This window comes from Lutjanus erythropterus, chromosome 14 (assembly GCF_056507025.1).
Source record: "Lutjanus erythropterus isolate fLutEry1 chromosome 14, fLutEry1.hap2, whole genome shotgun sequence".
Taxonomy (NCBI): domain Eukaryota; kingdom Metazoa; phylum Chordata; class Actinopteri; order Lutjaniformes; family Lutjanidae; genus Lutjanus; species Lutjanus erythropterus.
Genome location: NC_139330.1, coordinates 12,630,911 through 12,651,660, shown reverse-complemented (window position 1 = coordinate 12,651,660; position 20,750 = coordinate 12,630,911). Strand labels below are relative to the sequence as shown.

At 39.4% G+C, this 20,750-nt stretch overlaps 1 protein-coding gene across 4 annotated transcripts in view; it reads left to right on the top strand.

Moving 5' to 3' along the window:
- The window catches only part of sorbs1 (sorbin and SH3 domain containing 1), a 53,952-nt gene that overhangs the window by 11,652 nt on the left and 21,550 nt on the right, over positions 1 to 20,750 (top strand). For all 4 annotated transcript variants that reach the window (XM_084735302.1, XM_084735299.1, XM_084735300.1 and 1 more), the window contains exons 2-14: positions 2,726 to 2,768; positions 3,558 to 3,644; positions 4,032 to 4,148; positions 4,939 to 5,045; positions 5,221 to 5,362; positions 5,590 to 5,619; positions 7,213 to 7,355; positions 9,125 to 9,185; positions 9,330 to 9,404; positions 11,551 to 11,586; positions 11,681 to 11,777; positions 12,995 to 13,109; positions 16,143 to 16,226. In XM_084735302.1, coding sequence (XP_084591428.1) covers positions 3,611 to 3,644; positions 4,032 to 4,148; positions 4,939 to 5,045; positions 5,221 to 5,362; positions 5,590 to 5,619; positions 7,213 to 7,355; positions 9,125 to 9,185; positions 9,330 to 9,404; positions 11,551 to 11,586; positions 11,681 to 11,777; positions 12,995 to 13,109; positions 16,143 to 16,226 — 1,041 coding nt within the window. In that variant the 5' untranslated portion in view covers positions 2,726 to 2,768; positions 3,558 to 3,610. The remainder of the gene's footprint in view (positions 1 to 2,725; positions 2,769 to 3,557; positions 3,645 to 4,031; positions 4,149 to 4,938; positions 5,046 to 5,220; positions 5,363 to 5,589; positions 5,620 to 7,212; positions 7,356 to 9,124; positions 9,186 to 9,329; positions 9,405 to 11,550; positions 11,587 to 11,680; positions 11,778 to 12,994; positions 13,110 to 16,142; positions 16,227 to 20,750) is intronic.

The window sequence follows — 20,750 nt, the reverse complement described above, 5'->3', positions numbered from 1 at the left end:
TTTCTTAGTTTGACTCATTGTCTGCTGAACTTTAAGTTTTTCACTTTTAACTTCATAGCCCTTCATTTTAGCTTTGTATATCAGCCAAATCGACAACATTTGTGAAGCAGAATCATCTAAAAGCCTCCTAGTTTATTAGGAGTAATGGTGCATTTAGGTAAATTGCTGTTTCACAGTAGTTTGGCTGATAAAGTTTCCGTTTATTTTCATGTTTGTCTTGGCCCAGTCACTGCTGGCCGTCCCAGAGCTCCTGCACTGATCGCCTCTTTTTCACAGGCTGGATGGATGGCGTTCTTTGCCAGGCTCTGCTCTGAGGCATCTCTTCCTAAAAAGGCCAGGGATGATCTCTGCTCTCATGTGTTTATACAGCGAACTGAACGCTGCAAGCTGTCATCTTCCCATTATCTATCATTTGTGAGAGGTTCAAATACTCCCACGTCTGTCTTTGTACTGTATATTCTTCATTTTGGGGTTCATCTGAGGATACAGCGGAAGTACAGTTGAGATCAGTGTAAGCACTCCTCAAAGGAATGTCTGTTAATGGTTTTGGAAATGAGATCATGGACGCGATGCCTCTCTGGGATGCAGGGGGTCAGGAAGCAAGTTGATTTTATTAAAGAGAGGGTGGAAATAAATACGCAGAGTTTCTGATGCACTGGGACAGCTCAGCTCCAAGACTGGAAGATCTTTTAAAAGGTTTTTTTGCATCGTGTCCCCCTGGGACTTGTTTGGAATCGCTCCCATTTTCCCTCATCCATTTAGGCCTATTTGCGGAGGTTTCCAGCTGGAACATGAGTCCCCCGGCTGTTCTGCAGGTTTGCTTATTTACTGCCATGTGTAAACATAGTGAACACACATTCCTGCACAAACTCAGTGGGACAAGCACAGGTATGACTTTAAAAGGAGCTTAAAAATTGAAATCATAGAATAATCTCATGTTCATGCTTTTTCTATCGCCATTATCCATAGCCTACAAACAGAACAACTATTTGTGTGTGTACATGTATACTTGAGTGACTGTTTGAGTGCCTGTGTGTGTGTCTCTCAATCAGCCTTTTTCTTGGCCTTTTAAATGGGGATGTCTCCTAAATCAGCCGTGCTGGCTGAGTACAATAAGAGGCCCGGCGGAGCAATGGGAAGTGTTTCACAGCTCCTCTTCTGGTGGCCTTGGTGTTGCTTCTGCGTGCTCCACTGATGCGGCTCAGATTAACATATGTTTGTTCTCTCTCTCACACCCTCCCTTCTTGTCCTTAAAGGGGAACGCAGATGCAATTTTGAAATTCATATCACTGGTTCAAGACAGGCTGCACTTCCTCCCTTAATCAAAAGAACTAAAGGCATGCAAAGCAATTCTTGTGCTGCCGTCAGAGATGAGAGTGTCAAGCTCTCAATGATTTAGTAGTATATCCTAATCATTATCCACAGAAAATTCGCTGACATCTTAGATGAGAATGCTTTTTGGTTTTATAATAATAGATATCATGGTTGAATACTGGATGAGTAACTGTGATATTTTACTGTCAGCACACAGTTAACTGATTGTTCTGGCATCTGATCTGTGCTGCTAATTTTACTATCAGTGAGATGAATTTTCATAGCACTTTTATAGCACTCACATCAGTGTGAGAAAACATCTCTTTATGTATTAGATTGCACAACATTTCTGTACTTGTCCTTCATCAGGCAGTGTAGACCTGATGAAGGTCTGGTACGGAAAATTTATATTCATAAATATATTTTCATTAGTGCATAACTAAATCTTACAGACTGGTCCTTTAAACAGATGACTTGAACTTCACCGCCTTCCTATCTGACTTTGTTGTATCTCATTTCAGTGTGTAACCCAACCATAGGAGTACTAGCACCATTTCATTAGCTATATGTGGTCCCCATTACAGCTATTGGTTGCAGTGACTTCAACATTTCTACAGTAGAAGCTACAGACGAGCCAACCCTGTCAAAAATGTTCTCTTAGTTCAGTAATACAAGGGAAAACACCCTTCTTGCTGCAAGCTGACACTGCAGCCAAGTACTGGCCTGGTTACTAAACGTCCCCTGATCCAAAACTAATGTTAGAGTTCATCTGATGTGAAGTTTTTTGAAACTGATGCAGTAGGAGAAAAGAGAAGTCAGATATCAGTGTATCAGCGTTACTGACATTGTTACGCTCCATGGTTTGTCACACTGAATACACACCATTCAGAATCACATGTTTGGTTGAGGGTTTGTGAAGAAAAGCTTAAAAACAAACACTCCAGAAGGCATAACACTTAATCTAATTTCCTTAACTACATTATACAAACATCAGTAGTGATTTAACTGTCTGTGACATGTGATTATCTTTGGTGTATCTAGGCTGAAGCTACAGTTGTTAACTTTTAGAAAAACATTGGTATTTGACAATCTTTGAACAAGACTCAACAATCAATCCAACACAAAAGGCAAAAACATGTCCCAGGTCACCATTTTGGGTTGGCTGGCTGTGATTGGTTGAGTTTGTTCAGTAGATTCTTGCAAATGTGATTAGAAGTGCCAGGAGGAGGCAGAGAAACCTGATTTTTTCACATATTATTTGTCTCATGTCAAGATAGAGTGACAGTTTCAGTGACATGTTATTTGATAAAGAAGTTACCAACTTAAGATTTAATGATATATTACAGTGACTAATGTGCAGGATACTTCCTAGATATCAACTCCTTTTTGTGTCCCTGTGTTTCTCCTCCAGGCCTCTCCAGAAGAGGGCAGCGTGAGACCGTGCACAACTCCCAGTAAGTTATCTCACTCTGTGGGTCTAAATCATGACAGTGCTATTCAACTAATCACTATTATGATGCCGTTCAGCTTTCATTCCCTTTTAGTTTCTAGAATTTTTGTCTACTTTGTTGTTAACTAATGAGAATTTTTTGTGTGCAGTTTTCTGTGCAATGTATCTAAATTCCCATGAGTCACAGTAGACGAAAAATTAACATGGAGATACCAAGGGAAAGGTTTTAAAATGATTAGCATGTGCTCCTCTCTTCAGAAAATACAACCCTCTATCATTTTTAAATTTGATGATATATCTGACTTGTGTGTCCATGTATGAATAACACCTTACTCATTACTTGCCTCAATGCTTTCCAGAATTTTTTCTCAGTTTTCTTCAGACATTCAGTCACTCAAAGGACTTTCATCTTCCATTTTGTCAGACTTCCCTTGATCAATATACATTGAAACAACCTACTTCCATCATTACAATCAACATCTACATTATCATTCAAAAAAACATTTGAAAAGGTTACTAATTAGCAAAGATGTATGAACACTTGCAAACAAATTTCTATGTAAATTCAACATTTTTATCTTTTTTTTTTCATTACTGCATAGTCACGACCCTATAAAATATGACTATTGATATTTATATGGGGAGGTATCTGCATAAACCATTTTTGGCATCTAACCTGTCCTGCACACTATTCAAACTTTTAAAAAAATTTTTATTGTCTTATATATACATATATATGTGCAGCTAAACTAAACTAAATGTGTCATTGTTTTTGTGTGTGTGTGTATTTAAGTCCGATCAGGTCCTCGAGCGAGCTGCGCTGTCAGGATCACGCCTCTGACAACCATGAAAGGCTCTCCTGACCTGATTCCTGCTGCAGGTGACGTATCCGTCCGCCTCATCAATCTTTTAGGGCCCATTATCTGTGGGACACCTCATGCTCACAAAGAAAACTTAGAAGCATGCTTTTAAAACAAACTTGTTAACAATGTGGCGTCACTTTAATAACCTGTGCTGAGACAGGACGAGCTCCTGCTGCTCTACTTCCAGCTCTGACAGAGTGATCATGGCAATTAGGATATTAATTTAATGGCCTGGTTTTGATGTTACAGTTCTATTTTGGTCATTTGGGGCATGAGGTAGCAGTAACTTGGATTCCCAGAAGCTCTGAAGCAGGAGCGCAGCATGAGAATACAGAATATAAGACCGCTATGCCTTGAACGATGAGGAGCTGTGGAAGTGAGAGTCTTATTTTGGATGTTTTCAGATTTGGACCCCAGCAGAGTGTGCAAAGGGAAAGGAGTGGTGACTCTAAGGGCCACCCTCGTCCACATAGATGATGAGGGCTGCATCAGCGAAGAGCCAAATGTCATCACAACGCCAAGTGAGTAGTCAGAGCGAATGCCACAGCTGTTTCATAACAACTTACATGATGAAAAAATATTTGGAGGACAGTAATCGTTGCATGGCCATGTGAAGAAGGGACAGGTCACTGTAGAATGTGGACAGAGCATGTGAGCGTTGCTGTAATTTGAAAAGCATTTCATCATTTTCTGTAGTTGTAAAAATTCCTCACATGCCTTTTTGAGTTCTGTTTTGATGTCAGGATTATATAACTCGTCACGTTTTGAAGCGTATGTTCAGTCGCCGGGCACACTCAGAGTCGTGATAAATGGCTATTGCTCATATTTTCATGTGAGTGTCAAAGAGCCTTTTTGTTGCGGCCTGCCCACGTTGCACTTTGGAGCAGGGCGCCTTGACTGTGGGCTTGTTTGTTACGTAGAGCACATTGGAACCGGACTGGAGGCCGGCCAAGCCTTTTGGGGAGATGCTTTAATTGTTGTAGAGCCTGAATATAAAGGCCAGTGGAACAAACGGCCTTTGCAGCTCACTGAATAGGCGCTTTGTTCTGATGACAAAGTTCAGAGATTGTGGGAGAATCTTTTTTTTTTCCTTTTCTGGCCATATTAACATCTCTGTGCATGAACACCACCAAGGAAAGCATTCACGCCCTGCGGAATGAAATGGAGATTTATTTGACCACCAATTAGCTGTTATGGTTTGCTGGTTTGCTGTTAGTTCATTGAAATACTGTACCTTTTACTATCATCCTCAGTGGGTTTTATTCAAGCTGCTCTGGCTGCCAAACTGAGAGAGTTCTGGACTCTTTTTAGGTGGCTGGACAAGCCAGATTAATGGGGACAGCTCTAAAGCAGGATTGGCTGAGGGGGGCAGCAACATCACAGCTGATTTACCTCCTGTAAACAACACTCAGTGCCAGGTACGTTTACTTCTACCCCATTTAACACAGGCTCTTTGTTTGGCTTGTTGCTGTTTTACAATTATGAGAACTGTGTGATCTCTTTATTTTGAGGTCTCTATTTGATTTCACTAAAATACCTCAGAAAATGTTTTAACTTCTATACATTTTACAGTGTATATTCTGTTACTTTCAGGTGTATTTACCAGAAAGCATAAACGAAAATCAGGCTCCATCATCCACTGACATTCAGAACTGTATCTCATCAACGTCCAGCTCTGTTTATCCCTGCACGAGCACAGTTAACCCCACCATAGTCCTGCTGCAACACAACAGAGGTGAGCACACAACTCTGTGAGTTTCAAAAGTTTTCAATGCTTTTACGTGTCTGCATAGCATTTTATCAGCTGAGCTTTATGGTTAGGTCTCAACTGTGTCTTACCTGTGATCCATTACCCTTGTCTCACTCTGTGTTACACATAACCAGTGCTTTCTCACCTTTGCTTCATTGCTTTAGTCACCTCTCACTGTCCTCCTGTCCTTGTCTGTCTTTCTCTCACAACAGAGCAGCAAAAGCATCTTTCTCATTTTGAAGGTATGCACTGGGGACGTGGTGATGTCAAACAGATATTTGTAATTTATTTTTCATGTCTCAGGCTTAGCCAGCAGCAGTCCCAGTTTTATTACAGAGCAATATTTTTTGTTCCTCAAACCATCTGTCACCCTCCTACGGCTGTGACACAGTCAGATAAATGTGTTCGCCACCAGACTCATGAAGTGAATGAGTCATGTTTCATGCGTCAGTGTGTTCACTATTAATTTGCTGAACAAGAATGTACCAGACTATATAGAAACATCACAGATATGTTTTTTTCCTATATATTTTCCTGGAATTAACATAGATTTAATTTCATGTCTGTTGCTTACATGTCAACTGTACAACATAACTTTCCACTTACTTCACACCGGGCTCATCTCATTCTTGGAGGCCAAGTGTCACATGCTGCATGTGTGCTGCAAAGTTTACCTTTGGGTCAACAGTTTGTATCGTCCAATGTTTTTATCACCATGAAATGAAGAGACAAGAATGGAAAATTACATAAAAAAAAAAAAAAAAAAAAAAAAAAAAATATATATATATATATATATATATATATATTTTTTAATATTATTTACAATATTCTAACAATGCAGTAACAGAAGAAAAAAAAAAAACATTAAAAAAACTTAATTTTTTAGGAATGTGACGCTACCAAAAACTCTGCACAAATACATGATTAAAAAGTCCACAACACTATATTTATTGCAAAAGAAAGATGAAAAAGAAGAAGAAAATAAAACTATCTTTTATTAAATGATAAATCTGATGCATTTTAGTTTGTATTAAACTAATTTTTCCTTTTAATTTAAAGTGCTGTCTGTCTTTAATGAAATAAAACAAAAGTACCCAGCCATGACCAAAGTATGTCCAAAAAATTGGTATGAATTGTTTTTGACAATGACTGCTTGAATTGTGTACAAATGCAAAACAAAAACAATGCATAGAATAAAATGAAATAATTAATCATGTAATATCGCTGCAAATACTGCCACATTCCTGTATGGTATTGATATATTTTTTTATGGCAAATCATAATATTTGATATATTGTTACATTCTTATTAGATTTCTATATATTTTGCACAATAAGTGCATTTTTTAAAATATTTGTAAGGTATTTTATGCCACGGCAAGTGTGCATGTTGATGTTATTGTTATGTTTATTTCACTCACTATTTTTTTTTTTTTTGGAACAATTCTGCATTCTGTGGTGTAATAATAATCGTAGTAATAGAACAGTTGTGTGTATGTATAAAATACAAAATCATGCTGTGTTCAGCAGCACAGAATACACTATATGTTGTGAACAAAATGCAGCATATTACAAACAATACCCACAGATTCTCCATGCAGCTTAATGCACATGCTAAGAATTAACTGCCATCGCCAGTGAAAATAATTGTTTCTACCATCCAGTGTTTGCAGTCCAGTTTAACTGTATATAGAGTCATGCAGTTCAGTGCAATACTTAAGCCTGGCCTTCACACCAGATCCCTAACTTATCTGTCACTTCACTAGAAATGTGCTGTGAACTGAGTTTTTTTCGTTGATGTTATTTATTTATTTATGGTTTTTGTTTTTGTGACAGACCCAACACCAGAGAGGGACAAAAGCCCTGATCCCGGGAGAGACTCAGTCAGTCCAGTCCCTGATATGGACTGGAAGAGACTGCGGCTGTCACTGAACTCCCCTGTCCTCAGTCCTCTCAACAAGCCCATTGTGCCTGTACGGGTGAGCAAGAAAACCTCCGGTCAAATGAAGATTAATCTACCCACTGCAGCTGTTTAATGGCTGTTTTGTTTATATAATACACAAGTCTTTGATGTTACAGTAAAAGTTAGTATTTATATAAAGTGCATTACAATACTTTATTATCAGCATGTTGTTGATTTATGCTTTGAGAGTGATTTTTGTCATTTTATTAGCAATAAACTGTTTTTGACCTATGATAGCAGGTGTTACTAATAACATGAATAATGGCTCTGTTCCATTTAAGTTACTACATACACATCTTAAAGGTGCAATGTGCAAGATATGGCCAGAATTTGAATTTAAAATGTTAAACAATGAATTAACAGTATGGATAGAATGTGAATGAGGAAGAGTTAAGATTATGTCAAACACGTCTTTGTATTGTTTTGTGGAGATATCTACTAAAGTTAGCATGCTAACCAACTAGCCCTTGGTAACACCACTTTGTGCTTCAAGAGGAGGTAGTCTGATGTTCTCTTAAATAAACAAACAAAACTAGGCTACCTTTTGAGTTTTGGTAAGGATGTCTGTGTGAGAGCAATTGCTGATGGATACAAGCATCAAGGCACATTATAATTGTTTAATAATTACATCAAAGCCCTCTGAATCAACTTGTGAGGACATTCCCACCCTTCATTCTTACTTGACTTCTCTGCAGATTTGCTACTGCTCTCTGCATTTGGCAGCATGTCATTTTCATCTCTTGCATTTTGGCAGCATTGGGATTTGCCAGCAGTGATTTTGACTTCTTTTTAGACATGATGCAAATGTTAATGTTATGTTAAGGTTTTTCTTCTTCTGTAATATTTCTGGTAGAGAAGATGTTTTGTGTGGTACTGTGGAAAAAGCAGTTCCAGGAGTAGTTCTGGATTTCAAAATAAAAAAGTGAAAAGTAAACCTAAACTTCACAAGTAAAACTAAACTTAACATTAAAAATAAAAGGAAATGATTAAAAAAAACAATGATAACAATACCACCATATAAGGTTGGGGGGAATGTTGATTGGAGGAATGGTAGAAAACACAATCGCACAAACACTCTTAAATTATATTTGTAGTTGTTTGTATACTTCAAACTTGACAGAAACAAGATAAAACTCACCAAAACTTTGGTTTGTCTTCCTACTGTTCAGGAATCATCAGCTCTGGTTTGGTTGAAAATAAATCCTTAATACACTCTACTAGATGTGAAAATACTCTTGCTAACTGCTGCCTCTCTTGTGGCCAACCTCCCTCTCGTTCTTCCCCGCTTCACATCTTTAACCTCCCTGCCTGCCGTCTTCATCATCGTCAGGGTCAGAGTTCTGGTCAGAGCCGCTGTAAATCACCTCAGTACAGTTTTCCCTGTCGTCTAGTTGGCCTCCACCAGTGTCGGAGGCTGTGATCGGAGTCCCGATCCGGCCAAGTTCACTGAAAGGCTGCTGAGCCTTGTTCTGTTGCCCGTGTTGTAAACACGAACAGTCCAAGCTGCAGGTCCAGCCAGACTCGAGTCAACTAAGGGCCACTAGCTACATTGCTAACTGAAGTAATGGCCCACTATCTGTTACATCAGTTACGTGGCCATATTTTACACATTGATCCTTAAATGGAATGCAGCCAGTGTTAATGTAACAGGTTATATGGTTGGTTTGAGAAACCAAAGTATCCTGCCAAAACATCACCATGGCTGCTTGAAAAGCACAAAGTTGATTTGTCTATAATTCTTACCTTTTTATTGTCAGTTGAAAATCCTCCTCATCTTAATTTCAGAACACTGAAAAGTCCAAAGACTGGTACAAGACCATGTTCAAACAGATCCATAAAATACCAGGTAAGAGCAAAACCATCATTTCCACTGTCTGTATGTTCGATCATGTTTCTCTGTTGGTGTCCAAGCCCTGTGTTGTGTGTTTCTATATGTGTTTGTATGTTATTTATGTCACACTGTGCTCTGTCTCTCCACCACTGTGCTCAGAGCCTATTGAGGAAAACCCTTACCGCCCCACCTACATTTTCCCTGAGAACTATGACATTCAGATGAAATCAAAAGGTATCCGATGGCAGTGACTCCACTCTCATTGGCTTCTACTAATCTGCAGCAATCCTGGGCCCTTTCAAATACTTTAGCTGTGTTTAATCTGTCATACCTGGTCCTGTGGAACGAACAAAACCACATACCTTGAAGTATTTGAAAGGCTTTTACTTAATCTCTTTCGACATCTGTTCCATACCATAGAGCCTCTATTTCCATAAGTCTTAAATACACTGCAGGTTTCGTGCAGATTTCCTGATCTTACTCGGTTTTGCTGTGCTGAGAGATTTTTGAGATCAGTAGGCCCTTCGGATTTAACAGACCTTTTTCACAGACGACATTATGACATGTCAAGGCAGGAAAAGCACAGGCATAAATAATAAAGTGAGTGATGGCTGAATCTCATTTAGCTGCTTTATTTTCAGGGTCCTGTATTGTGCTTGATGGCTCTCTGTCTTGACTCAGTGGGACACTTGAATAGAACAGAGTCATCGTTAATATGATTAGTGACGTCTGTGCTTTTCCTCCTACATGTATGACAAGTCAACATGCTGCTGAGAAAAAGGCCTTCAGTCTGAATGGTACAGATACAGTTAAAGGCACAATGCATGATTTTAACAAAAGGTTAGCACCACCAACAAAAAACAATGACGCGCTTTAATTATCTGACAGGGTTTTAAGACTAAACTACGTTTAACACTCAAAAAAGTCTGTTATTAAAGGGGTAGTCCACCAATTTTACACATGAATGTCTATGTTTACATGTCTGAAATAGTTATCCTGATGATGTTATCACAGATCTAGGTCTAGGAAACTAGGGGGTGTGGCATTTTAACATTGTCACATTGTCATTGATGTTTTTGGGTTGTGGACAAAACAAGACATTTGAGGACATTACCTTTGGCTTTTGGATATACTGATCAACATTTTTCACATTTTTTTCTGATATTCTATGGATCAAACAACTGGGGCTGCGCTTAACAAATATTTCCATTGTTTATTAATGTGTTGATTATTTTTCAAATAATTGATTAGTTGTTTGCTCTATAAAATGTCAGGAAATGGTAATCACTGTGAACAAAAACTCAGCATATCTCAGCCTCTGTGTCATCAGTTTTGACTGTTCCCTCTCATGTAGGTGCTCTAACTTTATAGAAGAATACTAAATTGCTGAAATACCCTTTTAAACATCAGTAAGCTTTGTAAAGGTTACTTAATGTACACAAAACATGGCTTGGGCCTTTAAAATCTTAATTTAAACAGGTAGCTCTAAATAGTTTGATGTACACAAACAGACAATTTTCTAAAGACATTAACATGTTGACGAGGATGATGCACGAAACCCTGTAGTGTCATTCTACTTTCATTTAACAAAATGTAACAGTTACTCATGACCTTTCTCTTTTTGCTGGTAACCATCTGATAATAAAAGATTCAGACAGCTGACTTCTCAAACATTTCATTATTCATAAATGCTTTTTTCTAACAGAATTGATATGATGCAGAAGAGCAGAAGTGGCGTTTTGATGTAGTGAGCTATTGTGGCCACTAGATGCTGCTGCAGTCCTGCACTGAGGCTTTGAACTGCCTTTCCTTGAATTCAGTCTCTCAGGCAGTACACAACCTTCAGGCTCTTTGCTGCTCCTAACATGCTTCACCAGTCAGTGTTGTGTAGATGTTACGGTTATGTTGAGGTTAATGGTTTCCGTTTTGAGATTTGTCTGCAGCCTCAGGGAAAGACAAGCCTAAATTCTCGTTCAGATTTCTCAGTCATAACTTGAGATGATTACCTCCATGTGCTGTGATTATGATTCTGTTATCTCGCAGAGAACACAGAGCAAAGAGATCTTTCTGAATTTGGCGTTTATGGCCTTTTTGCTTTGCGCAGCATTATTTATTCAGGGCCTTGACGCTCGTCGATGCTTGGATCCCGTTTTAGTTCAGTAATGCTTCCTGTAAAGTGCTTGGATTTGAAACACTTTGATTTTGTTTGTGAACTTGCCATGATTGGCCTAATGGAAGGTGTGAGACAGGGAGGAAAGTGTTTCTAATGCCTTATGAATTATTTATTTGTGTGCTTTATTCATTACTTTTCAAGTAACAGAGCACAGGTAAATAAGAAATGTAATAAGTGATTTTTGATTATTGTCTGCCCCTCTCTCAGATGATGGTCCCAGTCCCTTTGGTTACTTGAAAGATGGTGAGTTTTGGAGCTGGAACACATTGGAACCATTTCTATTGATTATTCCTAATGAGCATCAGGCTGTTGATCATATTTATGTGCCTGTTTTCAGTGAACACTGTCCCACGCTCAAAAAGCGACGCAGAGGTGGATTCACGAGGCCGCTCGATGCCTGTGCCAACACGGTCCTCTTCCCTCAAACCCAAAAGGTCAGTGTTGTTCATCTTCTCCAACCTTCCTAATGACATTTACTTTGATATTTCAAACAAAAGCACAGCAGTGTTTATGCTCGTTAGTGACGAAAAGAACAAAGATATGCAAATTATATAACTAACCGTAGATATAATTCTAGAGAAATCCTATTTCTGTCTGCACCCATGATATAAAACCATGGCTGTAATGGTAGTCCACATTATGACATTAAAGTCCCTAGAGGGAAAAAAAAATGATCACTGTTTCCCAAAACCCAAGATGACGTCCTCAAATGTCTTATTTTGTCCACAGCACGAAGATATTCAGTTTACTGTCAGAAAGGAGTAAAGAAACCAGAAAATATTCACATGTGAGGAAGTGAAACGAGAGATTTTGGACATTTGGTGATTAATTTAACAGTTGACAACTAATCAAGAAATCATTGCAGCTATATAATTCTGCGCTGCAGGGCAAAAAATCCAATCCTCTTCTCAGAATTTGCAAATCTGATGTTACTTTTTCCCCAGTGGCCTCCAGTACTGTGTTTTACTGGTTTTAACTGGAGGCGTGATTAGTCCCACCCCTCCACACACATGTCGGCACTGACTCAGGATGATCTGCTCTCAGAGAAATGAGTAATAGCGTGATGAAGGAGGACAGGTGATGGAGGATAAACTGTTGCCAACTACAGCTGCAGATGACATGTGGAGGTCTGACTGTCCTCTTTGGTTACATATGAAGGGGCACATTCCTAGACACGTCTTTGTCCGTTTTTGAAAAATGTTGCTTGAATGAATTTCATTAAAGAAAAGGTGTTTTTTGTGGGGTGGGACGATGTGTAAGATTAGGTATATTTCTTATTTAAAGTCTTATTTCAGTCCTTTTCTGAGCAGTAATTCTAGTATTGCCTGTCTATTACTGTAAGAAATTCTCCCAGGAAACGCTACGATCTGTTTTTTGTCCCTGGTTAAAATCTTGTTTACCTGATTGAATTACTGATTTGGCTCAACCATGAATTGGATTTTCTGTCATATCATCATTAGAGGAAGACAGAGACAGGAGGAGAGACACAGAGCAGGGATAATGAGGGCGGACGTCATGTTTAGATTGAAGAAAAAAAAAAACACACACACAGACATCTTAGCCTATGCCGGTTGCCATGGAGACTACTTGATAAGGATTGGCTCTCTTCCATCCCACACCCCACCCCTCCCTGACACCCGCCTCTCCACAGGAACGAGTGGGAGCCCCCAGATAAAAAGGTAGACACCAGGAAGTACCGCGCGGAGCCCAAGAGCATCTTTGAGTACGAGCCGGGGAAATCGTCGGTGCTGAAGCTGGAGAGGACGGTATGCTCGCCGCCTGCCCGTTTCTCTCTCTCTCTCTCTGTCTCCTTCTGTCTGTGTGCATGTCGTGTAAGCTGTCCCCCACCCTCCAACCTCCATCCACTCACCCACCCACCCACCACCTCTGTATCTAAGCTCCCGGGTGGCAGCTTCACTAACAGCTCGGAAGGCGATGTATGTGTAGCCTGAATCGCCATGTGCACCACATTCCTAAAGGGTGTCCCGTTGCGGTGACAGATGATCCTGCTTGGCAGCGGGGGGAGTATCACTTACAAGGATAGCCATTGTCTTCCTGCCTTCAATTTAAGGTTATTGGACTGAATCGTCTCGGCGTGAGAGGATCCCAGCGCAGACACAAAAACATGGATCCTGTGTGTTTTCTTCAGAGGAAGTGTAATGCTCTCTACTTTCGTCTGTAGCCTTAACAGTTTGTGCTGAATCACATGGTGCGGCATTATTCAGTGTCCTTGAGGGCTGTCTTCTGGATGAGGATGAGCTTTGTTACATATCATAGATAAATGGCAGTGTTATATTCACCAATGGAGAGCACATAGGTTTCTAAGGTCCTTTCATATTTCCCCCTTACGTAATAGAGGATGTGGAGGTGTTCATTATTGTGATTAAGTAGTTACTTGGTTATATAATTATTGTTTGTCTGATGCTCAGTTACATCAAGCTAGTGGATGTTGTTAGCTGAGATCTGGCCCGGCAACATCATTACAGAGAGTTCGCTCCAGTTCATCCTGGGACCGCTGTAAAATAATGGACTCTGTTGTTTTTCAGTCACAAGCTCAGTTATTATGGGTCAGTGTTCTTGTTTCTGTAGCTGGTCAGTTTCTACATTAGCTCCATTCTTTTTACTCTCTGGTGCTTAAGGGGATAGTTTGGATTATTTGAAGTGGGATTGTATGAGGTACTTATCCATAGTCAGTGTATTACCTGCAGTAGAAGGCGTTTGACACGCCCCCAGTTTGGAGGAGCAGAGAGGAGGCTAAGTAGTGTACTGCTTTGCAATATACAGGATCAGCAACAAAACACGTTAGCCACTTAAAAAAGGTCCACCTAAAAAATCAGTGTTTAAGTGTTTGCTATATACAGGACATTTTCATTGCTTTACCTTGCTGTCAGAAAGCCTTTTCCGTGGGAAAACCATTCATGCAAGGCAAATCACTCTCTCCAAAGTCACATGACTCCTTTGGAAAAACCCTGCAGAACACAGGAGTTGCTGGTCTGTCACTGCCTCAGTCTGTTAGTTTGTTTGTGTTATTGTGTGTCATCTGTGTTTTAAAGGGTTAGTTCAGATGACAGTCTGACAGTCACAATAGTACAAACAAACTAACAAACAGGGCAGTGGTAGACCTGCAACACCACTGTTCTGTGAGGTAAAATGACTGTTTTCACCAAAGGAGTTTGGTTGAGCAAGAGAGAGCAGTATTTGGCTTCTATAAAGGCAGTTTCCAGTTGAAAAAGCTTTCTCACAGCAAGGTAAAGCTGTGAAAATATTCCAAATACAGTGTAAACTTAAAGGCATAATATGCAACCTTTTCCTAAAAAAAATATATATCTACTCCTATATATGTAATCCCTCTAGAAATGGGTGGTTGTGGCTGTATCTATAGAGAGCCTGCCCTCAGTCTGTATTTCTTCATTTTCTCATTTTTTTTGCTGTGAGCTGGACACTTTTCCAACCCAAACCATCAGTATTTGGTGTCCTGAGAATGAGAATCAACACTCAACTATCTTTTTGTGGGTAAAAATGTTTTGCTCGACCCTGTCCACAGCAGTACATTGCTTAGTCCTGCTGCTTGTCCAAACTGGAGGCGTGTCCACAGCCAACTACTGTAGGAAATACACTGATCATCCATAAGTACATCATACAGTCCCACTTCAAATAATGTAAATTATCTCTTTAATGTGGTGTTTGTACTTAGGTACTTTAGACCTTCCAAACATATGTATCTTAAAGAAAGTTATATTACATCTGAAAAAAAAAAAAAAAAAAAAGAGTTTGCATGTTTTCTTCGTCCTCATTGTTATATGTCTGTTGACTACATAGAACAAAATTAAAACAATAAATATGTGGTACAAATGAAAATGAAATGAAAAAAAACCGCACAAAATGGAAAAAAGGCACATTTGCACATCTGAGTAAAACACTTGTTTAAAGGATGGGTTCATGTTTTTTCCTGTCTTTTTAGTCCAAAATGCCCTCATTATGTATTTCATAGTGTTTCCTTGGAGAACTGCAGTGCAGTGTGGCAGCTAATGTCAGCTCAGGATAAATTATGTTAACCTGCGGTCTGAAAACTTGATGCTTATAATGAGTTGTTGTCACGTTTTGTAGGATAATTTACAGTGTCCATAATGCATGGTGCAAAGTGCCACACATTTCAGTAGCATGTATAATATGATTTGGTTATTGCAGAATGTGATTAATGGCTTCAAATGGCTCTTCATACGTATTTTTTCAGACAATGTTCAACATTATCAATTTAGCAACTGTGCTCAATTAGTCTAAAGTAAAATCTCTGCTTAATCAACAGGGAAATTAGCAGCATCCCTAGCAGTTAGCTCATCCTCGCCATTGATATTTTAATCTGGTTGCTATGTTTTTATAGAGTCTTGACCTTACACTGTGCGTGCTATTATAGGCTGGGAGTAATGCAGCACTGTCCAAAGGATGATGCCCAGAAACGTTCCGAACACGGCAAAATAAGAAATACAGGCAGAGGGCAGGATCTCTGCAAATACAGGCACCGCCACACACTTCCAGTGGGTCATAAATAAACGCTTGGAAAAAATGTGAACCTATCCTTTAATAATATAATAATATTAACTTGTCATCAGGAAATCAGTAGGTATCTTGTTCAATGAGGACACCTTCAGTGTTGCTGATAATTTATGGTGTTGGGTTCAAAAATTGGCTAAATCATCAATGTCTGATAGGCTCATCATTACCTTGGTGTGTTTATTCTGTGCTGTCTGAACTGTCTTCTCTTTGTCTTTCTCCTCCTCTTCTTGTTGCCATGCCCCTAGACTCAGGATGTAAGTCCAGAAGATGTAGATTTAGAGAATGAGCCTTGGTATAAATTCTTTTCAGAGATGGAGTTTGACAAAGCGGTAAGTGGTCGCTGTCTTTAAAGGGACAGTGTATTGTATTTTATTGCATGTGATAACATCCATGTTCAAATAATGCCTAAACAAACTGTGTCTGTCTGTGAGGACTACTCCAGTTTCTACTTCCACTTTCACTTGCAATATTATACTGAAAAAATGATCCTGCACATAAGAAGTTATGTGACAGCATGCGTGAGAGGAAAATGTGTTTCCTCTTGAACTAAAGTGACTACCATGTGTCCCATCAACGTGGCTTAATGAGACCAACTACTGATCAACCTTTATGCATACCTATTCTTTCATCGTAATCTCTCTGTTTACTTTTCAATTTTCACTCTTTGTCAGGAAATTATGTAATAACAGCCACGTTTTGTGATAATCTGCCACATTTTGTACTGAACAGCCTGGAACTTTGTAATAAGTCTTCACATACTGCAGTGGTTATAACAAATTGCGAGAACTGCACTTTTTTGTGACAATATAATGATAAAGATATGATGCATTATGTCATAACCAATCAAAATGGATGTATTATTTCACAAAACCTTATAACCTTATAACAATGTTTATTTAATGCACTCTAACATGAATCATACTGACTCAAAATTTATTTTAAAAGATACAATTAGCTCAGTAGATTAGTACCTTGTATAAATGCCTTACATATAGCTCTACATCTCGCCTTCATTTAGAATTCAAGGATTTATGGATATGCAAGAAGTTCCTCCCCTCTCCACACACACCCTAACCCCCATGTCAAACGTCAAGTAGCTGCACCTGACTCCTCCTCCTTTTCGCTAGCTATTTACAATAACTAGCTACGTCTGGCTTCTTCTGTGCGCTGGGCATCGCCGCTAATGCTACCCCCTCAGTTAACAGGATTGGTTCCATAGGTTTATGAAGTCATAGACCCAGCCTGACTGAGTCCGTTTTTTTTTTAAGACTGCTTTTTTGAGAAATGCTCAAACACGGCAGTTAGTGCTTATTTTGTTCCTGATATGTCTTTTAGCACATGAGAAACACCACATGGGCATGTTAACAAGATTAAAAATGTGATTTTCATTGGAGGGGGTCTTCAAAATGTGACATCCATTTTTGTTGGTCACTACAAAGTGCGCTGTATTATTACATTTTCATCAAAAAAAAAGTGCAACTCCTATATTTTGCAATAATCCCTACAATATGTAATTCAGATTCTTATTTTAAAATGTTGGGAAATGTATTACATATTGCATTCAGACTGTTTATTACAAATGTGGCAGATGATTACAAAATATGAGTCTTCTTATATAATAAAGTTAAATATGTCAAGTTATTACATAATGCATTGCTACAAGGTTTATCAGCAATCGTTCTATCAAAGCACTTGATTAAGCTACTGTCATTCCTCATCGTCACCTCATCCAAGATAAAATTAATGATTTTTGTCCTCACCAGTGTTTAAAATAGTCAACTGAGATTTATTTATGCACTGAAGAGCCTCTCAGCAATTTATTTTATCTGTGAGCCTGAGTGAGGACAATCCACTCAAGCAACAGAAAGCTGTCCAACCACTTATGTTAGCTGTGGCGTTCAACCCGTGCAATTTAGATAATTCATATTTAATAAGGCCTGTTATTGATTAAGATTTATTATGCTCCAGTAGTAGCACAGGTGCCTATGATAAAAGATCAATGAAATTATCACAGGGCTCTAGTGAGTTTATCACTGCCATGTTTTCTTTACAAGAGGATCTTGCTATCTCTTGCCAACTGTGGCAGCACCCCTCTTCTTCCGCCCAAGAGGAACACTTTGTTTTGTTCATTTTGATGTGCTCCCTGCCAATTAGAATACCTGTCATAAGCCAGAGTCCTGGACTGGATGAATCATCCAGAAGTCACTCTGCACTTGGAGAGGCTGCAGTCCATGCAAGCACTGGGCTCCGGGGTAATCCCAGGCCCTTGAAATAATAATTGCTGGCCGTCTGCTATCTGTTGGTATATTTACCAAAATATCCAAATGGGTGCAGGCATGTTGATGCAGTATACAGTGTCATGGCAGATCCATGCCGCAGGCCTTAGTTGGCACCAGACGAGCGTGACACCGGCCGCCCACAAACAGATGTTGGGTCTCCTCGCTCTCTGCCAGTCGGAGCCACACCCTGGATCATATGAGGTGTAACTGCGACATGAGGTCACGTCCCGGCATCAACCAGACACGGTTGTTCCAGGTTAGTGTATATGTGGAGGAGGTTTAGCGTTGGAGGCGGCCTGACTCTGTCTCATGGCAGCCTGGATGTTTGCCAGATGAGCTCGGCTTGATGACTGGCTCCTGTTTAATGTCAAAGTCACTTCTAAAGCTGCACCTGGTATGTGCAGTATTTGACCTTAAGGCCCAGCCAGACACACTGGCTCATTGGAGTTTGATTGACATATCAGTGCTCACTCGGTATTATCAGAGGAGCGATATGGCTGGAAGTCGGCAAAAACATCAGAGCTCAAGGGTTAAATGAAGGGCTTCATGGCTCCGGTCCAGTTAGCTCTTGTACTTATTAATAACCTTCAAAGTGCTGTGGAGAACCACTTCTACTAGTGAAGTAGTATTATAATAAGGGGAAACTTCTTGACAGTTTTAAAAGTTCATCTGCCTCTTCTGATCCACATCGTCTTCATGTGGTTTTCACACCGCTAATTGGCCAGTTGTCAACCAAATACCTCTTAAGAGCAGGCTCACTGAGTAATTCATTAAATAATCCTACAAGACTGCACTTATTTTTCCTTCTTCTTTATCCTGTCTTGTCAAATCGTCATTACTCTCCTACCAGTGGCCACTTCCAGTCACCTAATAGCCACTGACTAAGAGTGACACCTGTGTATAATCACAGTAATGGTCCTCTTGATTAATATTAACAAGTCCTAGGTTCACGAGGGGTCTGAAAACACCTCCAGTGACAGTTACGGTCAAACAGCAGGCTCATCGATCTACGCTGGCTAGCTGGAGCTGGAATTCCACACATAACTATGGTCAGGAAGAGCGTTTTGGCCCCCTACAACCGACAGAGTGACTCCATCTGTTGAGCATATGCTGACGAGGGGGCTGCTGCCACACTGTCTCAGCGCAGAGTTACATACTGTAGAGCCTCCCCCCTAGCACCTGACATATTCTAAAGGAGGCAACTTCGTAAGCCGGCTAGCTCATTGTGCTGTCATATTTAACCTCTGTTATACACTTAACCTTTACCTTTAAGCATTTAGTGGAGATGAGAAGAGGGGCGGCGTGGCTATAACAGGCCCTTCACACTGGGGGAGCTGTTTGTTTTCATGAGTACATATCAACACAAATAAGGTGCTGGAAAGAATGAGATTCATGTTACCATGACCTACTCATGATCGCTATTTTGAATATGAAAGCGGCGCACAGGAGCCGGGGCTCTGAGTAGTTGGGGGGGGGGACACCTGTTAGGAAACATGCACAGGAAATTCTGCAGAAACGCTGTCATCGGTGTTCCACTGACTCACCGAGGCCTTCAGTCATGTCCTTATACAGCTTAGGACGTTTCACACTCTTACTGTGTTATGCAAGTAGTTTCATTCTCAGTAACTTTATCTGATAAATCAAACCAGTTTTAGCATCTTTTTTACTCTTTCTACCCGTGTCTTCTGATATACAGAAAAATATACTTGCTCATGAAATGTATCAAAACAACAATCAATCAAAGGTAATTAAATAGGTACTGAAATCAGAAAATGTATAAGTTTAAAATACAAGGCATTTATAACTGATAATCTGATGTTATCACATTTTATGGATTTAATAGCCTCAATATGAGTCTGATCTTAACCCTCCTACATTGAAAAGATAAGCTCTTCTAATTTCCTATACTGTAGATCTGAAATGGCCAGTCAGGGTATCGTAGAGGTGTGAGGCTGCAAGTTCAGAGTTGCATGCTGGGTGGTTTGAGTGACTTTAGTTAAAGGTTAGGGTTATGCACTTACATTTCACTAAAGACTATGATTAGGTTAAAATGTACAGTTTATTCCTCGGGTTAATCTGGGGATAAAATATGTCTTATTTGAGCATAAAATGACATATGTTGTCCTTGGGACAATAAAATAGCACAAAGACACGGTGTCTTGGACATTTCTGGGGCAATAGAGCAACTTTTCATTCCAAATTATTAAAAGTATTACATTTAATTCCCAACTGATATCAGCCAATAGTCTTCTATATAACAATATAATACAGAGAATGTAGAATATATACATATACATATATACATTTTGCAGTAATCCCTCAAAATGGGGTAGTGCTTTTTACCAAGATATGTATGATATATAATTTTACAGTTTAACAACAAACTTTATCCAAAATGGTATCAGGGCATTGAAACAGTGAACTTTAACCAACATTTTTTAACAATTATCAATGACTTAAATAAAAGACACAATTAGAGCAAAATATGTATATGTTAAACCTAAATTGAGAAAAAGGATCATATATAGACAACATTCTGTCTATAAAGATAATAAGTAAAACAATCTGCATTTT